This window comes from Merops nubicus, unplaced genomic scaffold, assembly GCF_000691845.1.
Source record: "Merops nubicus isolate BGI_N331 unplaced genomic scaffold, ASM69184v1 scaffold31719, whole genome shotgun sequence".
Taxonomy (NCBI): domain Eukaryota; kingdom Metazoa; phylum Chordata; class Aves; order Coraciiformes; family Meropidae; genus Merops; species Merops nubicus.
The window spans coordinates 12,446-27,394 of record NW_008633794.1 but is presented as its reverse complement, the minus strand read 5'-3'; the positions used below and the strand labels follow the sequence as shown (position 1 = coordinate 27,394).

General features: G+C 35.9%; 2 protein-coding genes across 2 annotated transcripts in view; one reads left to right on the top strand and one right to left on the bottom strand.

Moving 5' to 3' along the window:
- Positions 1 to 647: 647 nt before the first annotated feature.
- Positions 648 to 6,179, top strand: LOC103780671 (enteropeptidase-like; the record flags this gene model as incomplete). The annotated part of the gene is made up of 5 exons (XM_008948361.1): positions 648 to 822; positions 2,746 to 2,927; positions 3,175 to 3,270; positions 4,197 to 4,336; positions 6,024 to 6,179. Coding segments are annotated over 5 exons (749 nt in total), but the record flags the coding sequence as incomplete, so codon positions are not given.
- Positions 6,180 to 11,239: 5,060 nt separating this feature from the next.
- Positions 11,240 to 14,949, bottom strand: part of CHODL (chondrolectin) — a gene marked incomplete at its 5' end in the record, with an annotated part of 10,923 nt that continues 7,213 nt past the window's right edge. Inside the window, one exon of the mRNA XM_008948360.1 lies at positions 11,240 to 11,381. Coding sequence (XP_008946608.1) covers positions 11,297 to 11,381 — 85 coding nt within the window. The remainder of the gene's footprint in view (positions 11,382 to 14,949) is intronic.

Genomic DNA, 14,949 nt, shown 5'->3' with positions numbered 1-14,949 from the left:
TTAAAACATGTAGGTTAAAATACTTAACAATTTGATACTTATAATATATTTATATACGCTTATATACAGTATTTTTTTTAATATATATAAAAATGCATGTATATTTGACAGTCACTGTTACCTGGTGTGCAGATACTTGTGATTTAATTGCACTTTCATTCTAGAGAACACTGTTTGAACAATCTGGTCGTTCATCTGCAGTGTAACAGTAAACGTAAGTACATGTACCCTGGGAATACTTTAGACGGAAATCAAATTGTTCAGTCCATAAAGCTGAATGTTTATAGTTTGAATTGAAAGATTAGGGAATGGACTATAAAAACTATACTTGTAATGATATAAACACTGGAAAATTTACAGTCTTCACTTGTTTTCAGAGTTGAGTATACACTGGAGATGCATCTATACTGAAAACACATATATAGAAAAAATCCAAAAGGTCTGAGGAAACAACACATCTAAATCCAAGTTATAAAGTTACAGCTTGATTTCAGCTATAAAACGCCAAACTTTTTTCCATAGTAATTGTATTTTTGAATAGCTGTTCAGATACTACAAAATCTATTTTTCCAAGAACATTAGCAAGTCTAATAAAACATGCTATAAGCTACTAAAAATCTACAAATTTTTATGTTATTTTATTTTAGCATGTGGAAAACAGCTGGCAACTCAAAACAATGGAACAAGGATTGTAGGTGGACACGATGCCAGAAGAGGGGCTTGGCCTTGGATAGTTTCACTCCATTTCAATTCCAGACCTGTCTGTGGAGCTTCCCTTGTCAGTGACGAATGGCTGGTGACAGCGGCACACTGCGTATACGGGTAACGTTCCCTGCACTCGGAGCCAGCCCGTCCTGATACTCCCACGGCGCGCAAGGATCCGAATGGCGGATATCCATCAGTAACGCTGGGCTGCAGGATGGCCTGAGCCAGTGCTCAGACCTGCGTGGAGCAAAACACACTTTCAAAGGATCGTACTGAAATCAATGGGGAGTGGCACTTCTTAGAAGGTTTCTAGATGTTGACTTTAGAATGAAATCCAGTGCCTCTTTCTTCCACTGACTCCAGGGCATCTTTCCAGCTAGCTGAGATGGCCATGTGACATCCATGTCGTGTCTTCTTTTTCATTTTAATGATGATGAAACACTTGCTTTATGTGCAGTTTCTTTAGGGATTCATCAGATTATTAATAATTTGTGACACTGATATAAAACATTAACAACTAGCTCACTATTTAATTACTGTGTTTTGAATCACTTTTGGGCTCAGTTAAAGGCTCCTTTACTTTCTGGTAAACCCTCAATCCTCGCTTTAAAGCAGAGAATCACGGAAAAGAAACAGCACTTTTTGAACAATGAAGAATTGCACTTTAAATGTATGGTATTAATACTGAGTGTTTGCACTTAACCTATAATTAATGTTGGCCTCCATTAATTAGTTGAAACTCTGCCAGTGGTATAAAGTATGACATCATAGCTTATAAAGGTAAACTCAGTGTAGCCTGTTCCTTCTGTATATTATATTATCATAGATTGATCAAGGTTTACTGTACATCAATGGAAGGAATCTTGATTTATGTGCATTGATTAGGCAAAATTGGATATTGCCTAGATAGTGTTATTTCTACCATTCAAAGAAGTGATGCATATTTAAATACTATCCGGGGTTTGCTTCCATAACAACTATAGTAAAAATAAGTGCCGTAGAAGACACCAGGAAACTGGAATGGCAAAAAAAGAAACAGTAATATTCAAAATTACAGTGGCATTTTCATTATAAATAACTAAGTAATAAGGCAGTGGAGAATATGCCAATAGATTAATGCTGCCCCACTGCATGACAGGAACTATATTCCACACAAAGACACTGAAACGTGAAGGATCAACCCCTCTTAGCTTTCACACAATAAATCCACACCTGTCTTGGTACTTTCTTTTCACTTATATCACCTTTCTATTTTCACATAAATCTCATTTTATCATCTTGACTTTGTTGGAATTTTCCTAAGTGGGAGCTTCCAGTTTCACACCTTAATTCTGAATGTTTTACTTAAAGCCTCTAGTTTAGAATAAGACAACCTCTTGAAGTCAAACCAAAAGATCAGCAGAACCAGTTCAATACAATAATCAGGCTGAAAACATATTTTTGAAACAAAACTGGTTGATTAAAAAATAGCAAATAATTAAGTTCTTTAGCTTAAATACATCTTCAAACCAGCATGCGTAGCTCAGCAAAGGATGCAGATTGTGTCATATTTTGGTTTAGCGTATCTTTTTTCCATGTAGATTAAAAAATTAAGAGACCAATTTTCTGAGTCTATGAGCTTCAGCATTTCTGCTGATATTTTGGACCTATTATTCTTTAGATATTCTATAATAATTTTCTAGCTGGCACTGGTATTAATTGCCTGGTGGGCAGTCAGCAGTATTCTTCACAGTGTTTGAAAAGCTACAGTAATTTAGTTAATGTACATTCCTCCTCTACACTATTGTCTGATTAATTCTTTATATATAATGCATTAGAAGATTAACACAAATAAATTAAACACATATGTCTACAGTGTGGACGTATAAGATAGTTTTACTGTTACAAAATTGTAAGCACATCTGCCACAGTCTATTTATTTTGATAAAATGTGTAAGTGCCATGAATTACCACGAGTTTAAGGATTAGCATTTCACCCAACATATTTTTCAAAATTTTCATTAATCATTCATAATTGTGAATATTCCTTGCAACTTCTAGGAGGCAATTAAAACCATCTCAATGGGAAGCCGTTCTTGGCTTGCATGACCAATCAGATGTGACACAGCCTTCAACAGTAGTTCAAAATATTGATCAAATAATTATAAATCCTCATTACATGAAGCGTACAAAAGATAGTGATATTGCTCTCATGCATCTTCAATACAAAGTGCAATATACAGGTGAGTTGCTATTTTTCCATAAAACTGATTTGCTCTATTATGCAAAGCTCTAACTGTGTTATGCGTATGATGGTGATAGGGTGGCTGTACTATTTTTAAAACCTAATAATTCTGGAGTCAGTCTAGTACTGCGTGGAAATCTTGCCCAAAAAGTGAGTTTGAATTAATGAACATTTTCCCCTGCTACTTCATAAAAATGTGAATACCCGAAAGAAGTTGAATTTGATTAGTTCTTTTGTTTTCACAGATTACATACAACCTATCTGCTTACCAGAAAAAAATCAACAGTTTTCACCAGGAATTAACTGCTCCATTGCTGGCTGGGGCAGTATTATGAATGAAGGTAGGTCATCTCCTTCATAAATTGTGGCAGGCATGAAGCCTTGAACCTGATTCCACAGGGGTTGCTATGGTCAAATAGCACAATACAGAGGTCAAATATAGAGATACTTCTCCATATGAAAATTTAGGAACTACTCCCCTCCACTGTTCCTTCTCTGAAGCAAAGTGAGTCATATCATATTTATTAGAAAAAAAAAATACATATCTAAAGTAAGATCATTAAATTATGAAAAAACCCTATTGCACCCCCTTAGAAGATATGAATGCTTTTCTCAACATGAAATACATACATCTTATTTCCAGATATTGGGGGGTGTGTGGTGTGTGTGAAGATTAGCTTTTCTGACAATGAACACAGGATTTTTCCAGAAGTCAAGCATACTGACAGAATTCAAGCATAGTGTGAAATGCATGTTCTGTTTGTGTATCATATGCTCCAGATTTGGAGTCTCTGTGGAATAAGAAACGTGCCATTCCACTTGTACAGTTGCTTGTATGCATTTGCTTCTACATTTTCAGAATAAAATTGTGTTTAGAATTTTGGGTAGGAATCAATAAAATCTTCATAAAGAAATAATCAGTTAATGAATAGTGAGGAAAAAATGGACAATCCAAGGTCCTAAACCCTTAATTATCCCTTAGATCTACCGACAATGAGTTCATAGTCGTTGATGTTAGTAATCTTGATTTAAGTATAACCAAATTCATTTCCACTATGCAAATGAAAGACAGGATTCAGTTAATGAGCACCATTTAATCAGTGACTGTGTTACAGGGGTATAAGCCTGGGTAGCACAGCAGTGAGGCAGGGCTTCCTTCTACTCAGTAGTATGCCCAGCATGCTGGAACAGGAACAAAACCACCAGTGCTCCAAGTGGGATGTACATATTTGTTACAGCAGGTAAATATACTTTGTATTTCCATCAGGTCCCACTTCAGATATCTTGCAAGAAGCAGAGGTGCCTCTCATTTCAAATGAAAAATGCCAACAATGGATGCCAGAATACAGTATTACTGAGAATATGGTCTGTGCAGGATATGACATAGGAGGGATAGATTCCTGTCAGGTAAATACAAGTGACTCATCATTTTCACTGCTAGCATACACATCTAATTACTGAATAAAATGCTTCCTGATCCTTCAATAATTAAAACAAGGATGATCACTGTCCATGAATGCAATTTCTGTTCACAGCATTATGCCCACTTAATACTTCATCAGGATACAAGTTAAAAAGATAAAAATCTATTCTGTATCATCTTGACATAAACAACCACAGAGTAAGAGAAATATGAGGACTGGAAATTTTCTGCATTAAACCTCAAATTACTGTGGAATAATCCAATGAAGAAAAGAGGGACTTGCTTAGGGAAAAGGAGATTACAGAGAAATAAATACCAAATAGATTGAAGTCTCAGAAATGCTTCATGAAGTGAAAGAGAGCAATCAATGATGCTTTACCCAAAAACCTGTACATTTTGGAGACCTTTTGTAAATGCCATAGTATTTTGGAGAGGCTGCCTTTCTGCACTGATCTCATACACTGCTTCCTGGGGATCTAGTTCTTATCCATTCCAGCTCTGCTTATAACAAACTGCTTTTCTTTGAGGATTTAGTCAGAAGTGGCTATCACATAATTTTTCTTCCAGAAATATGGAGCCTATAGCATGGAGACTGGTTGGTTCTTCTCAAGTCTAATGAGTAGCACTCTCACACAATTGCTCTTGCCTTGCCCTCACAGCCTGAGGCTTCATCAGGTGCAGTGACTTTGGCTACTTTAGTCCAGAAGGAGGCGTGTGTGCAAGCTTAATTTTACTTGCTATTTCTTAAGCTTCTGTGGCTTTCCTCTTTCCTTTCCTGCCTTCTGAACTTCATACGGGCAAAAAAAGCAGTGTAGCACCACAGGCTGATACAGAGTACAAGTGACCAGCATTGTGATCAGTGACCATCCAACCATGCGCAAAGACGAACAAGTGAGTCCTGATAGCACTTCAGCCTTTAGGCTGCTGTCACAGCCTTTGAACATTTGCAGAAGCCCTAGAGTATGGGCAGAAGTATTTTAATGGCCGAGTCCTTGCAGAACTTTCCCATAAACCTCCATTCACAGGGCCATCAGAGGACAAAAATAATACTGGTTCAACTAACCCAACAGACAACAAAAAGCAGTCATTTTTTCCTGTCTCATCAAAACAAGATGCTCATGACTGACTCATCCTCCACTCAGGCTGTGGGATGAATCAGATTTGGTCTTCCAGCTTCTATTACAATGCTCCATCTGCTAAGCCATTGAAAAGGAGGTGTGAAAAAAGAACACCTTGTCTTCCAGCAGTCTTGGCAATGCCAATTAATAATTGCCAAAATGTCTCTAAATGTGAAATTGCAGAAACTCTGGGGTGACTAAAAATAAAACTGTATTTTGTCTGAATAGATTCAACTAAAATATAATCCTACACATTTATGCAGGCTTTGTTAAAGATGAAGGGTAAACACAAAAGTAATAAGCAAAAAAAAAAAAAAAAAATTTGAAACCCAGTCCTGTATTGAAAGACTGATAAAAGCTTAAGATCACATCCTTTAAGAAAAAAAAAAAAAATTTCTAGGTGGAAGAGTTCATATTGATCTTGCAAGTGGTACCCAAGACATATAGGGATACAACATCTATGATTAAGAATCAACACGAATGAAACATCATAAACTGGCTCCACTTCAGAGTTGTCATCGTTCACTTCTAACTTTTGAATTTCATATTGCAGGGAGATTCAGGAGGCCCTCTGACATTTGAAGATGGAAACAAGTGGTTTTTGGTTGGAGTAACATCATTTGGCTATGAATGTGCATTTCCCAAACGACCAGGAGTGTATGTTCGAGTCACCATGTTTGAGGACTGGATCAAAAACATCATCTATTAGCTTAATATTTCTTAATGATAGAATAGAATTTAAAATTTGGATGTAAGCCATTGTATAATAATGTAAACCAGACTGGCATTTCAATCTCACAGTTACTGAAACTGAATAAATATTTAAATGGGGGGGAGGAAAATCTAATGAATTCAGAACTCCATTACCAATTGAGAACAATATTTCAAAATAGATGCTGTGGTTATGTTAATAAATAGTGTTATCATTTTACTTTTTCTTTTATATGAGACCATGGGGAAACAGTTTCTTTGAACAGCACATTAAATGCATAGTGGAGGGCTTTACAACACATGGGCAGAAAAAAAAAGTCTGCAAATGCTTCACTGAAAAAATGGTCTGAATTACTAATTTCAGGTCAAAAATTACCTGGTTTTATGTTTTTATGCTGTATTTTTCAATGTGCATTTCATTTCAATGAATAATCAACTCTCCTCAGAAATCTCATCACATACAAAATGAAAGCACATTCTATCTGTTTTAAGCTCTTGGGAATTCTTCTGTCTTGTCTATTAAAAAAAAAAGCTCTGGAATGAGGTTTATGGATTGTGCATAAAGGCTGAACATGTACCATGCTGCTTTCTAATGAATAAACTGAATGTAAGCCAAAAGTTCTCTCTTGTGTAATTAAATTAGAATTAATAGAGTTAAATAATTATTCAATATAGCTTTTTAGTTTTCGTTTTAGGCAATTGTTTTGGCAATTATTCAAGCAATTATAGATATATGTTTGCGTACACCCAAACACAGGCTTACAGTACTGCAGCTTGCTCTCATAAAAAGAAATAATTTTTTGAAAAGCATCTGACAATAAGAAGTATCAGCTATTCCTGGTAAAAAAAAAAAAAAAAAAAAAGTAATAGGGTTCCTTTGCTATAGTACATGCTTTTTCTATACAGATGACTTTTAACACTGATTTTTATGCTTTGTATAAAAACTAACCCAACAGTGCATTATGGTACTCTAAAGAGGAAAGTATATGAAGAAAAAAAAAGGCTGGGCATTTTCTTGACTTTTTTCTAAATAGGTTTCTATTAAAATACACTTATCTACTTGTTGAAATGCCTTGAATTCAATACTAGTGTAATAAGACACGCTTTCTTTAATTCTGTTTTAAGCCTAATGTAGGAATTTAATATATTTTTAATTCTAAAGTGCTGCATGAAGATAAAAAACACATTCTAATTTACTGAGTATGTGCATCTACACATATACACACAGATGTATGATTCCTGTACAGAGCTCCCACACTTGGTGCTTGCAGTGTTAAATGCAGATATGAATTACTCAAAATACAAGGCCAGCTTACAAGCACACGTTGGCAGTCTGCTAAAAAAAAAAATCATGTCTTTTCAGGTCTTCAGAAGCATTAGAGGACTAGGTCAAGATCAAAATATTTAGCTTTATCGATACATCTGTGACCACGAGAAACAGAGAGAGAGATAATTAAGCCAGAGAGATAAAAAGTGATTTAGACACCTTTTGTTTTCATATAAACCACACATTTCTTAATATTAAATTGTTAAAGTTGCAAATCCTATATTTAATAGCAGGCTCCTGTTTCTCCCATTACTCTCCTTCACCTGAAAACAGCTACTGAAAATAAAGTGCATTCCGGTATTGGTATAAATTTGGATGAAGCAATTATGTTAAAATGCTTAATTAAAATGTGACATGATTTCTGCACTATATACCATACATCACGAATGTAAATTGTTTCAGTCTGTTAATGAAATACAAGAGCCAACTCAATGCAGACTCAGTCACCAGAAAATGTGCTTCCCAAAAATACAATAATATACTGTTATTTCTGTGTATTTTTTGCTTTCCAAAATGCAAAAGCACAAATGTATTTTGAGGTATCATTAATAAAGCATCCAAGCAGGCTAAAAAAGTTCTCTGCCATAGAAACTTGCATACTATAGACTAGTATAATGAAAAACAGACGTTTTATTTCAACTGATTTATCTCTAGATAAAACTAACATAACCTTAGTTGACCACGCTTGAGCCTCCACTCAGTGTCCATTACTTAGTTGCCTGCATATTAACCCGTGGAGAAACCAGTCATTACTATGTTAACACACAAGGGCTGCATGGATTACTTTCAATACAGTCACAGTGCCAAGTTGCTTTGAAATAGAGGGTAGAAGCTTGATGCTGACTTACACCCAAAAAAGGTTAAAAGATGCAAGAAGGAAACAAGCTCTCTCTCTTAGATGCTTCTTGCTAGCAAAGGGCCATAATCACTGTGGGAACAAAAAAATTATAGTCCCTGGGGAAAATCGTGGTAGTGGGTGTAAAATGTTTTAAAAATATTAAACTAAAGCCATGCCATCCATCTGAGGACAAGCTAAGGTTTACTGCTCACCCTTCATTTCCTTGCCTCACCTACCACTGCCATTTGGAAGAGATTTAGAAAAGCAGAGAGCAGAAGGGAATGTGGTCACTACAAGGGGACCCCATAGCTGTACGTAAAAGCCAACAAGCTTATTCAAAGTGGCTGTAGTTGATGAAATCTGTCACCTGAAATTGGAAACTATTTTCCTTTCTCCAATCTATCACTTTTAAAGTGAATATGAAGGACAGATAGAGTTGTGTTTTTAAATAGCAGTTCTGTTTCCACTAGTGGACAATGTCAGGTAAATACCTGTTGTTGTTTTTTCTGGATATTAGATGCCCCAACAAAATCCAAAGGAAATACCAGCGTAGAGTCTTATTCCTAGACATTCTCTCTGCAAGTATGCAACATACCTATCTTTCCCCCTTTCCTCTTTAACCCTTACTCCTATCACCCTTTTGCCTGTGGAAATAAGGGAAATGAAGATGAGGGAATTCCTGTATGTATGTGATTTGTAAATTTTGCACATAAAATAAGCACCAGCTTAAAGGGGGGGGTGTCATAAGACTATAAGTTGGATGCGTGCACCATCTGCGTCTTCTACATCGGATTCTTAAGTTTCTTTTACCCAGTATCTAGGAACACCTTCTTAAGTGAAGGAAATGCAGGAAAAGAAATTTTCTTCCCCTAAGCAGGTGATATGATATGGAAATTTATCAAAATAACCAGTATTTCTTATTTACATATAAAATCTCGGTACATTATAATAAAAGCATTGCATGCCACTTTCCATTCTTCCTTCACATGGAGTTTAAGACTGCTCCATGCTGATAACTGCCCAGCAATTGCCTTCACCCTGTAAGTAGTATCTGAACATATTTGCCTTCTCCTTAAGTGTTGCATGGGAATCACATCTGCTGCAATAATCGTAATATCAATTGCTGCTGCTTTACATGTCCTCTGGAAGCACAAAATGTGTTAGTTGAAGCTTAAATTAAGTTAAAGACAGTTAATAGTTCAAGACCATAAAAAAAACCACTAAGTTTTTTACCACACATGTTTCCAAGAAAAAGGAATCTCTTGCTCTCAGTTAAGTGATACTTAAGAGAAAACCAATTCTGGTCTTGGTGATCATGTAGGATCATAGTATTGTCTATTTACAATCACTGCAAAGGGAATTGAAGGAAGGGCAAAGAAGAAAGTTGTGACTGACTAGAAAAACTACACAGAAGTCTTCAAAGACAAAGTAAAAACATGGAACATAACAGCAACTTTAAGATGCTTCCAAAAGTGCTTCAGCAACAGCACTACACAATTAGCATCAGTAGTATTGAACTTCAAATTGTTTTTTCTTTACTCAGAAAAATTGATATACGTTTGTCTCTGAACTGAAAGATATGGTCAACATCAGCTAGCACAGTGTAGGCAATCCAAAGAGTAATACAGTTGTGCTTCTGTCCATCTCTCCCAGGTTCCATCCTGTGTTAGTTTTGAATCTGTGTTAATGTAAAACCAACTAGCTTGAACTCATGCTCTTGAACTCTTGTTACAAAGCCCCTTAACTTTCTGCTACAGCACCAAACTGTCACCAACAAATCAGCCAGACAGCCATTGCTACCACCCCAAGATCTGCTCCTAATGACTGGTAAAATCATTCTAATGGCACAAAAAGCTCTTAAAGGAACCAAAGAGAATGGATCTTAATGATGTTAATAATAACTCTAAAGGAAGACTTCAAACGCATCAGAGTTACCTCAAAAACTCTCTATCAATTAATATAATTAACACTTTACTAGCTAATAGTCTGAGTAATGCTGGGATCAATCTATTAGTGTCATTTCCAAGAAAAACCATTTGTCTTCTTGATCCAACATTACATTATTCCTAACAAACTATTAGCTGTATTTAAATGATCCTTACTGTCTTTTCTTACATATATTTACTAAAGCAAGTAATTTAGATCTTAAACTCTTGCCCCTTGTAAAATTACTTTTTTCCCCCCCTCAGAAAAAGTAAAAAATATTTTACTTAAACAAAAAACTTCAAAGGACACCTCATTAATGATATATCATTTGCCAAGTTATTTATGTTGACCTTGGACCAATATGTCAAAAAGTTATGGTCATTCCCTGGTAAAGTGGATTCATTACATGACATCAAATGAGTTTTATGAATCCTTCAACTTTGCCACATTGGAATGATGTCATAACATGGTGGCTATCTCTGCCAGCAACCCTGTTAATATTTAATAAAATATTTTGTGTGCCTGAGGATCAAAAACTGTGTCAAGTATGTAAATAAAAACTAAACAACTATTTTGTATCAAACATTTATGCAAAGATAAATAATTGTTACATTGTAAAATTGTCAGTTCCATTTACAGTACATCAACTAGGTTACAATGCATGAGAGACTAAAGGAAACAAAGAAGGTTTCTTTAACTATAAACAGTCTTAAAACTGATATACATTGTAGATATTTCCCCATAAAAATTTCAAGTTCATTTCATTGCTCACAATTAGCTAACTTACATCTCTTAGCAAAATAAACACATACCCTTTATTTAGCATGGCATATTTTGTTACTGAATTAATAATCAAACATTATATAAAAACGATCTGAATATTTTGCCTCAAGGGGGAGCTTACAGTTCATTCTTGTGGATCCTTTGCATTTTCAAGCCATTCCAAGCTAATGTTCTTTGACGACGTTATAATACAGCCTGACTGCAAAATGTTATTTTTGCTTTGTTTCCAGTCAGTAAGTCGTTATACTTCCATGCTACTGTCCTTCCTAGGGGTCTTTGAAATCCATAGTGTGGACTGGTTTGGACTGGTTTTTGTTCTTCCTTTACTGAAAAATAAGAATATAAACTATTTTCAGTGAATGTGTGCTTTTACAGTCCCGATTCAGGTTTGTAAGCAGACCCAGGTATTCCATCCCCTATTTGAAGGCCATCTTTGTTGCTGTCATAGCATGGCATCCCCATCCACAAAAGTGTTGTGCCCATGCTGCACCAAGCATAGTGCTGCAGTTCACATTTAACAACACCTGCTCATACAGAGTGGTCTTTTCAGAGATAGGTGTGTACACTGTTTGACCAGGGTGGTGGAGGCAGGGTGCTTCCCTTGTCAAGTGGGACAGAAGAACACATACCCCAGAGCCCATGCCCAACAGCTCGGGGTGAAGCCCACCCACTCCAGGGGCCTACCACAACCCTGCCCACAAACATCCTGGAGCTGCATCCCCATGACCACGGTATAACAGTGGGTGCCAGTGCCTACTGGTATGCCAGAAAGCCTCTCCCTTCAGGGCTTGACCTAACTTCTAATGAAGCAATGATGCATGAATCAGATTCCTAGCAATGAATGACTGGTAGAAAGCTTCCTCAAGCCTATTTTTCTTTCAGAAATGTCAATAGTAGTTTTTGTGGGTTTGGGGTTTGTTTGTTTTTTTTTTTTTTTTTATTGGTTTTCTTTGTAATTCAGAAAAGATAAAACTGGTTCCAAAAGTACTTGCTCTGCAATGCTGCAAAATGTTCACTCTAATACTTACAGGGAGCCCTGAGGTACCCTGTAAGTTGATGCCAGTCTTTCCACATGCCTGGAGTCTCCACTACGGCTGCCAAACACACCACCTTCCATCACTTAAATGGCAGGTGACAGCACACTGCAATCTAGTAAAAAGATGAGGCACTTAATCAACCACTGCAGCTGCATTTCAATCAAAATGTTTCAATCTCTGGCCAGAATATTTCACACTAATATTTTGGGGTTTTTTTCCTATTAAGTAAATGCAGAGGAGAAGTAGCCCCACATAATTCTGTAAGTTGGAAACCTGAGAATCAAGATCCCAACAGTCCTACACATTGTTTTATTCCCTTTGTGGTGTGTAAGTGTTGATTTAAAACATACTTAGAGGGAGTTGGATGGTACAGTAGGTTTTATTCCCTCCAGACTTACCTCTGAAGTCCTAATAAGTAATGCACTATGCACCTGAGCCCATTGGCGTAATTGAAAAGACTCCCACTGGTTTCAGTGGACTTTAAATCAGGCCACAATGCTATAAACAAAGCAATTGCAATTAATCAAGTAACTGCAGCACTTCTGGAAGGAAGTAGCAAATCAGTTTCTTAAAGAACAATACAGGAAAATCATACATTTTGTAAACTAATTATGAAATGCTTTGAATGGAGAGTCCTTGCCACACAGCAGGAACAACTTCTAAATACCTTGGATCAGAATTTCAGCTGTATAAATTGAGCTTATCTTCAGGAAAGCTATGCTGATTTTCATCAGCTGGTTCAGGAAATAGGTTTTAGAAAGAAAGGTAAGGAAGATGCAATAAATATTTTGAGCAGATATCGCTGTTTTGACCATCAAATGCAATCATAGAAACAGAAATATACCAGGTTGGAATTTAAACTTTCTGCAAGGCATTCAGATGATAATGGAGATGGGTCTTTGAAGCAGTTTCTCCTTGCTTCCCTGGAAGAAATGAAAGGGAGAGCATCTAAGCATGAATGAGCTGATCATTTCGACTAGCTACAGGGAAGATGTTTTGCTTTGCCTTATTACTACCCTTCAAGAGCCCAACGCCAGGCAAAATTAGTCATGACCTTTCAAGCTAGGCATGTCCTGGTTGGCCATGGGTTGTGGCTTTCAGAGGAAAGGTCACCATGTTGTGGAAGCCTAAAAAAGAATGAGAAGTCAGGTTCATTTGGAAAGTTGGGGATCCCTTCTTCCCCAGTAGGACAGAATCCCTTCCCTAAAGCTCTACAGCATCCAGCTGATCAGTTCAAGTGGTTGCCTCTTTTTTATTTTTAATTTGCTTTTTGCCCAAGAACTGTGTATTTGTGATGAACCAAAATGATTCACGAAGTAGGTCATATGTGGAAATACAACTGAAAATAGATGGGAAAACATCTTTTAAAAACAAAAGTAAGTTTCAATAGATAAGAAACTACTTTTGGTGATAGCAGAATATCCTCTTTTGATGTAAATAAATTTTAAAGAAAATATGTTTTATTTTCTTTAATTAAAAGTTTTGCTGCAACCAAAAAAAAAAAAAAACCACAACATTCTGAAAAAAAAATCGTTTCATTCAAATCCATTTTATCCCTGATTTCAGTCCACCAAAGTAATCAGCTAACAGGAAAAGTACAATCTTCCAAGCTGCATTTCCAATAACTGTGTCATGAAATTTTTAAGTTTTGGAAGTTTATATTAATTACTTCTGGATGAATTGCTGTAGTATCAAAGGCCTGATCAAAGCCCACTGAATTCAACACTACTATTTCTATTGATTTCAGTGGGCCATGAATCTCATTGTTTTCTCAGGAGTATTTGACAGCTGAACCTTTACTGGGCAAAGAAAAAGCTGTCAAAAAAGGTATGAACATATATGTCATACTTACCAAGAAATCAGGTTTGTTGTAATAAGGGTTTCAGATTTAGATTTCTTATATAATAGCTATTGTTATATAGATAGATAGATAGATTCCTTTATTACTTTTTGCATTGTTTTCAAACTGCCACAGCTCCAGTGTTGAGGTTTGGATACAACCTTTCACAAGGATGAATCTGCCTGCCATAAGGTATGTTGGAAAGTGCACATTTTCCTTTTCTTTATAGGAAAGTGCATAAAATAAAGACACAATCCACTTTATGATGCAGACCTGAATTTAATTATGATTGCTTGTTTCAACAAGACACATTACTAAGGAGTGCTATGAACATCACCATGCACTCACTCATACAGACATTATCAGACTTGACATTTGGAGTGTTTTCTCACTTGAAATAAGGTATATCAGCTATTTACAGAAAATGTTAAATAAAAATCACAAAATAAAAAAGACTAAATGTAAGGACGAAATTTTTTTTCTAATTTCCTAAAACTGTGATATTGTATTCCTTACTAGTATTCTTGCTCTTCAAGAGGGATAATAACTTGAGAATCTGCTTATTACTCTTGTTGTTTTGCTAAAATACTGTTTATCCATAAAATCTAGCATTAACTTGAGTGCTTCCTGAGAAACAAAACAAAAAACACACTGCAGAATGAAAAGTACCCTTGAAAGTTTCAGAATGACAATGAAAAATATATATGTTGTCATATCTTAGCACATTTTGAGAAAGATAAAAAATCCAAAGAATTTTAACCCATGGATCAAAACCTGTCCTGTTACATAGGTTGAAATGTTTCCTATTTGCAGAATACATTTGTTTGATACTACAACTATGTACATTTCTATTTACTTTATATATCTTCTTTGGCTGATACATGATGTACAATGGAGTTGCAGTGGCACGTGACTCAAAACAGGGTTTTGCTTTTAGTTTTCAGTTTGTCCACTCCAGTGGCCCACTTGTTGCTCTTAAGGTATGTACACCAAAAAACCATTAAGCAGCTGCTGAAC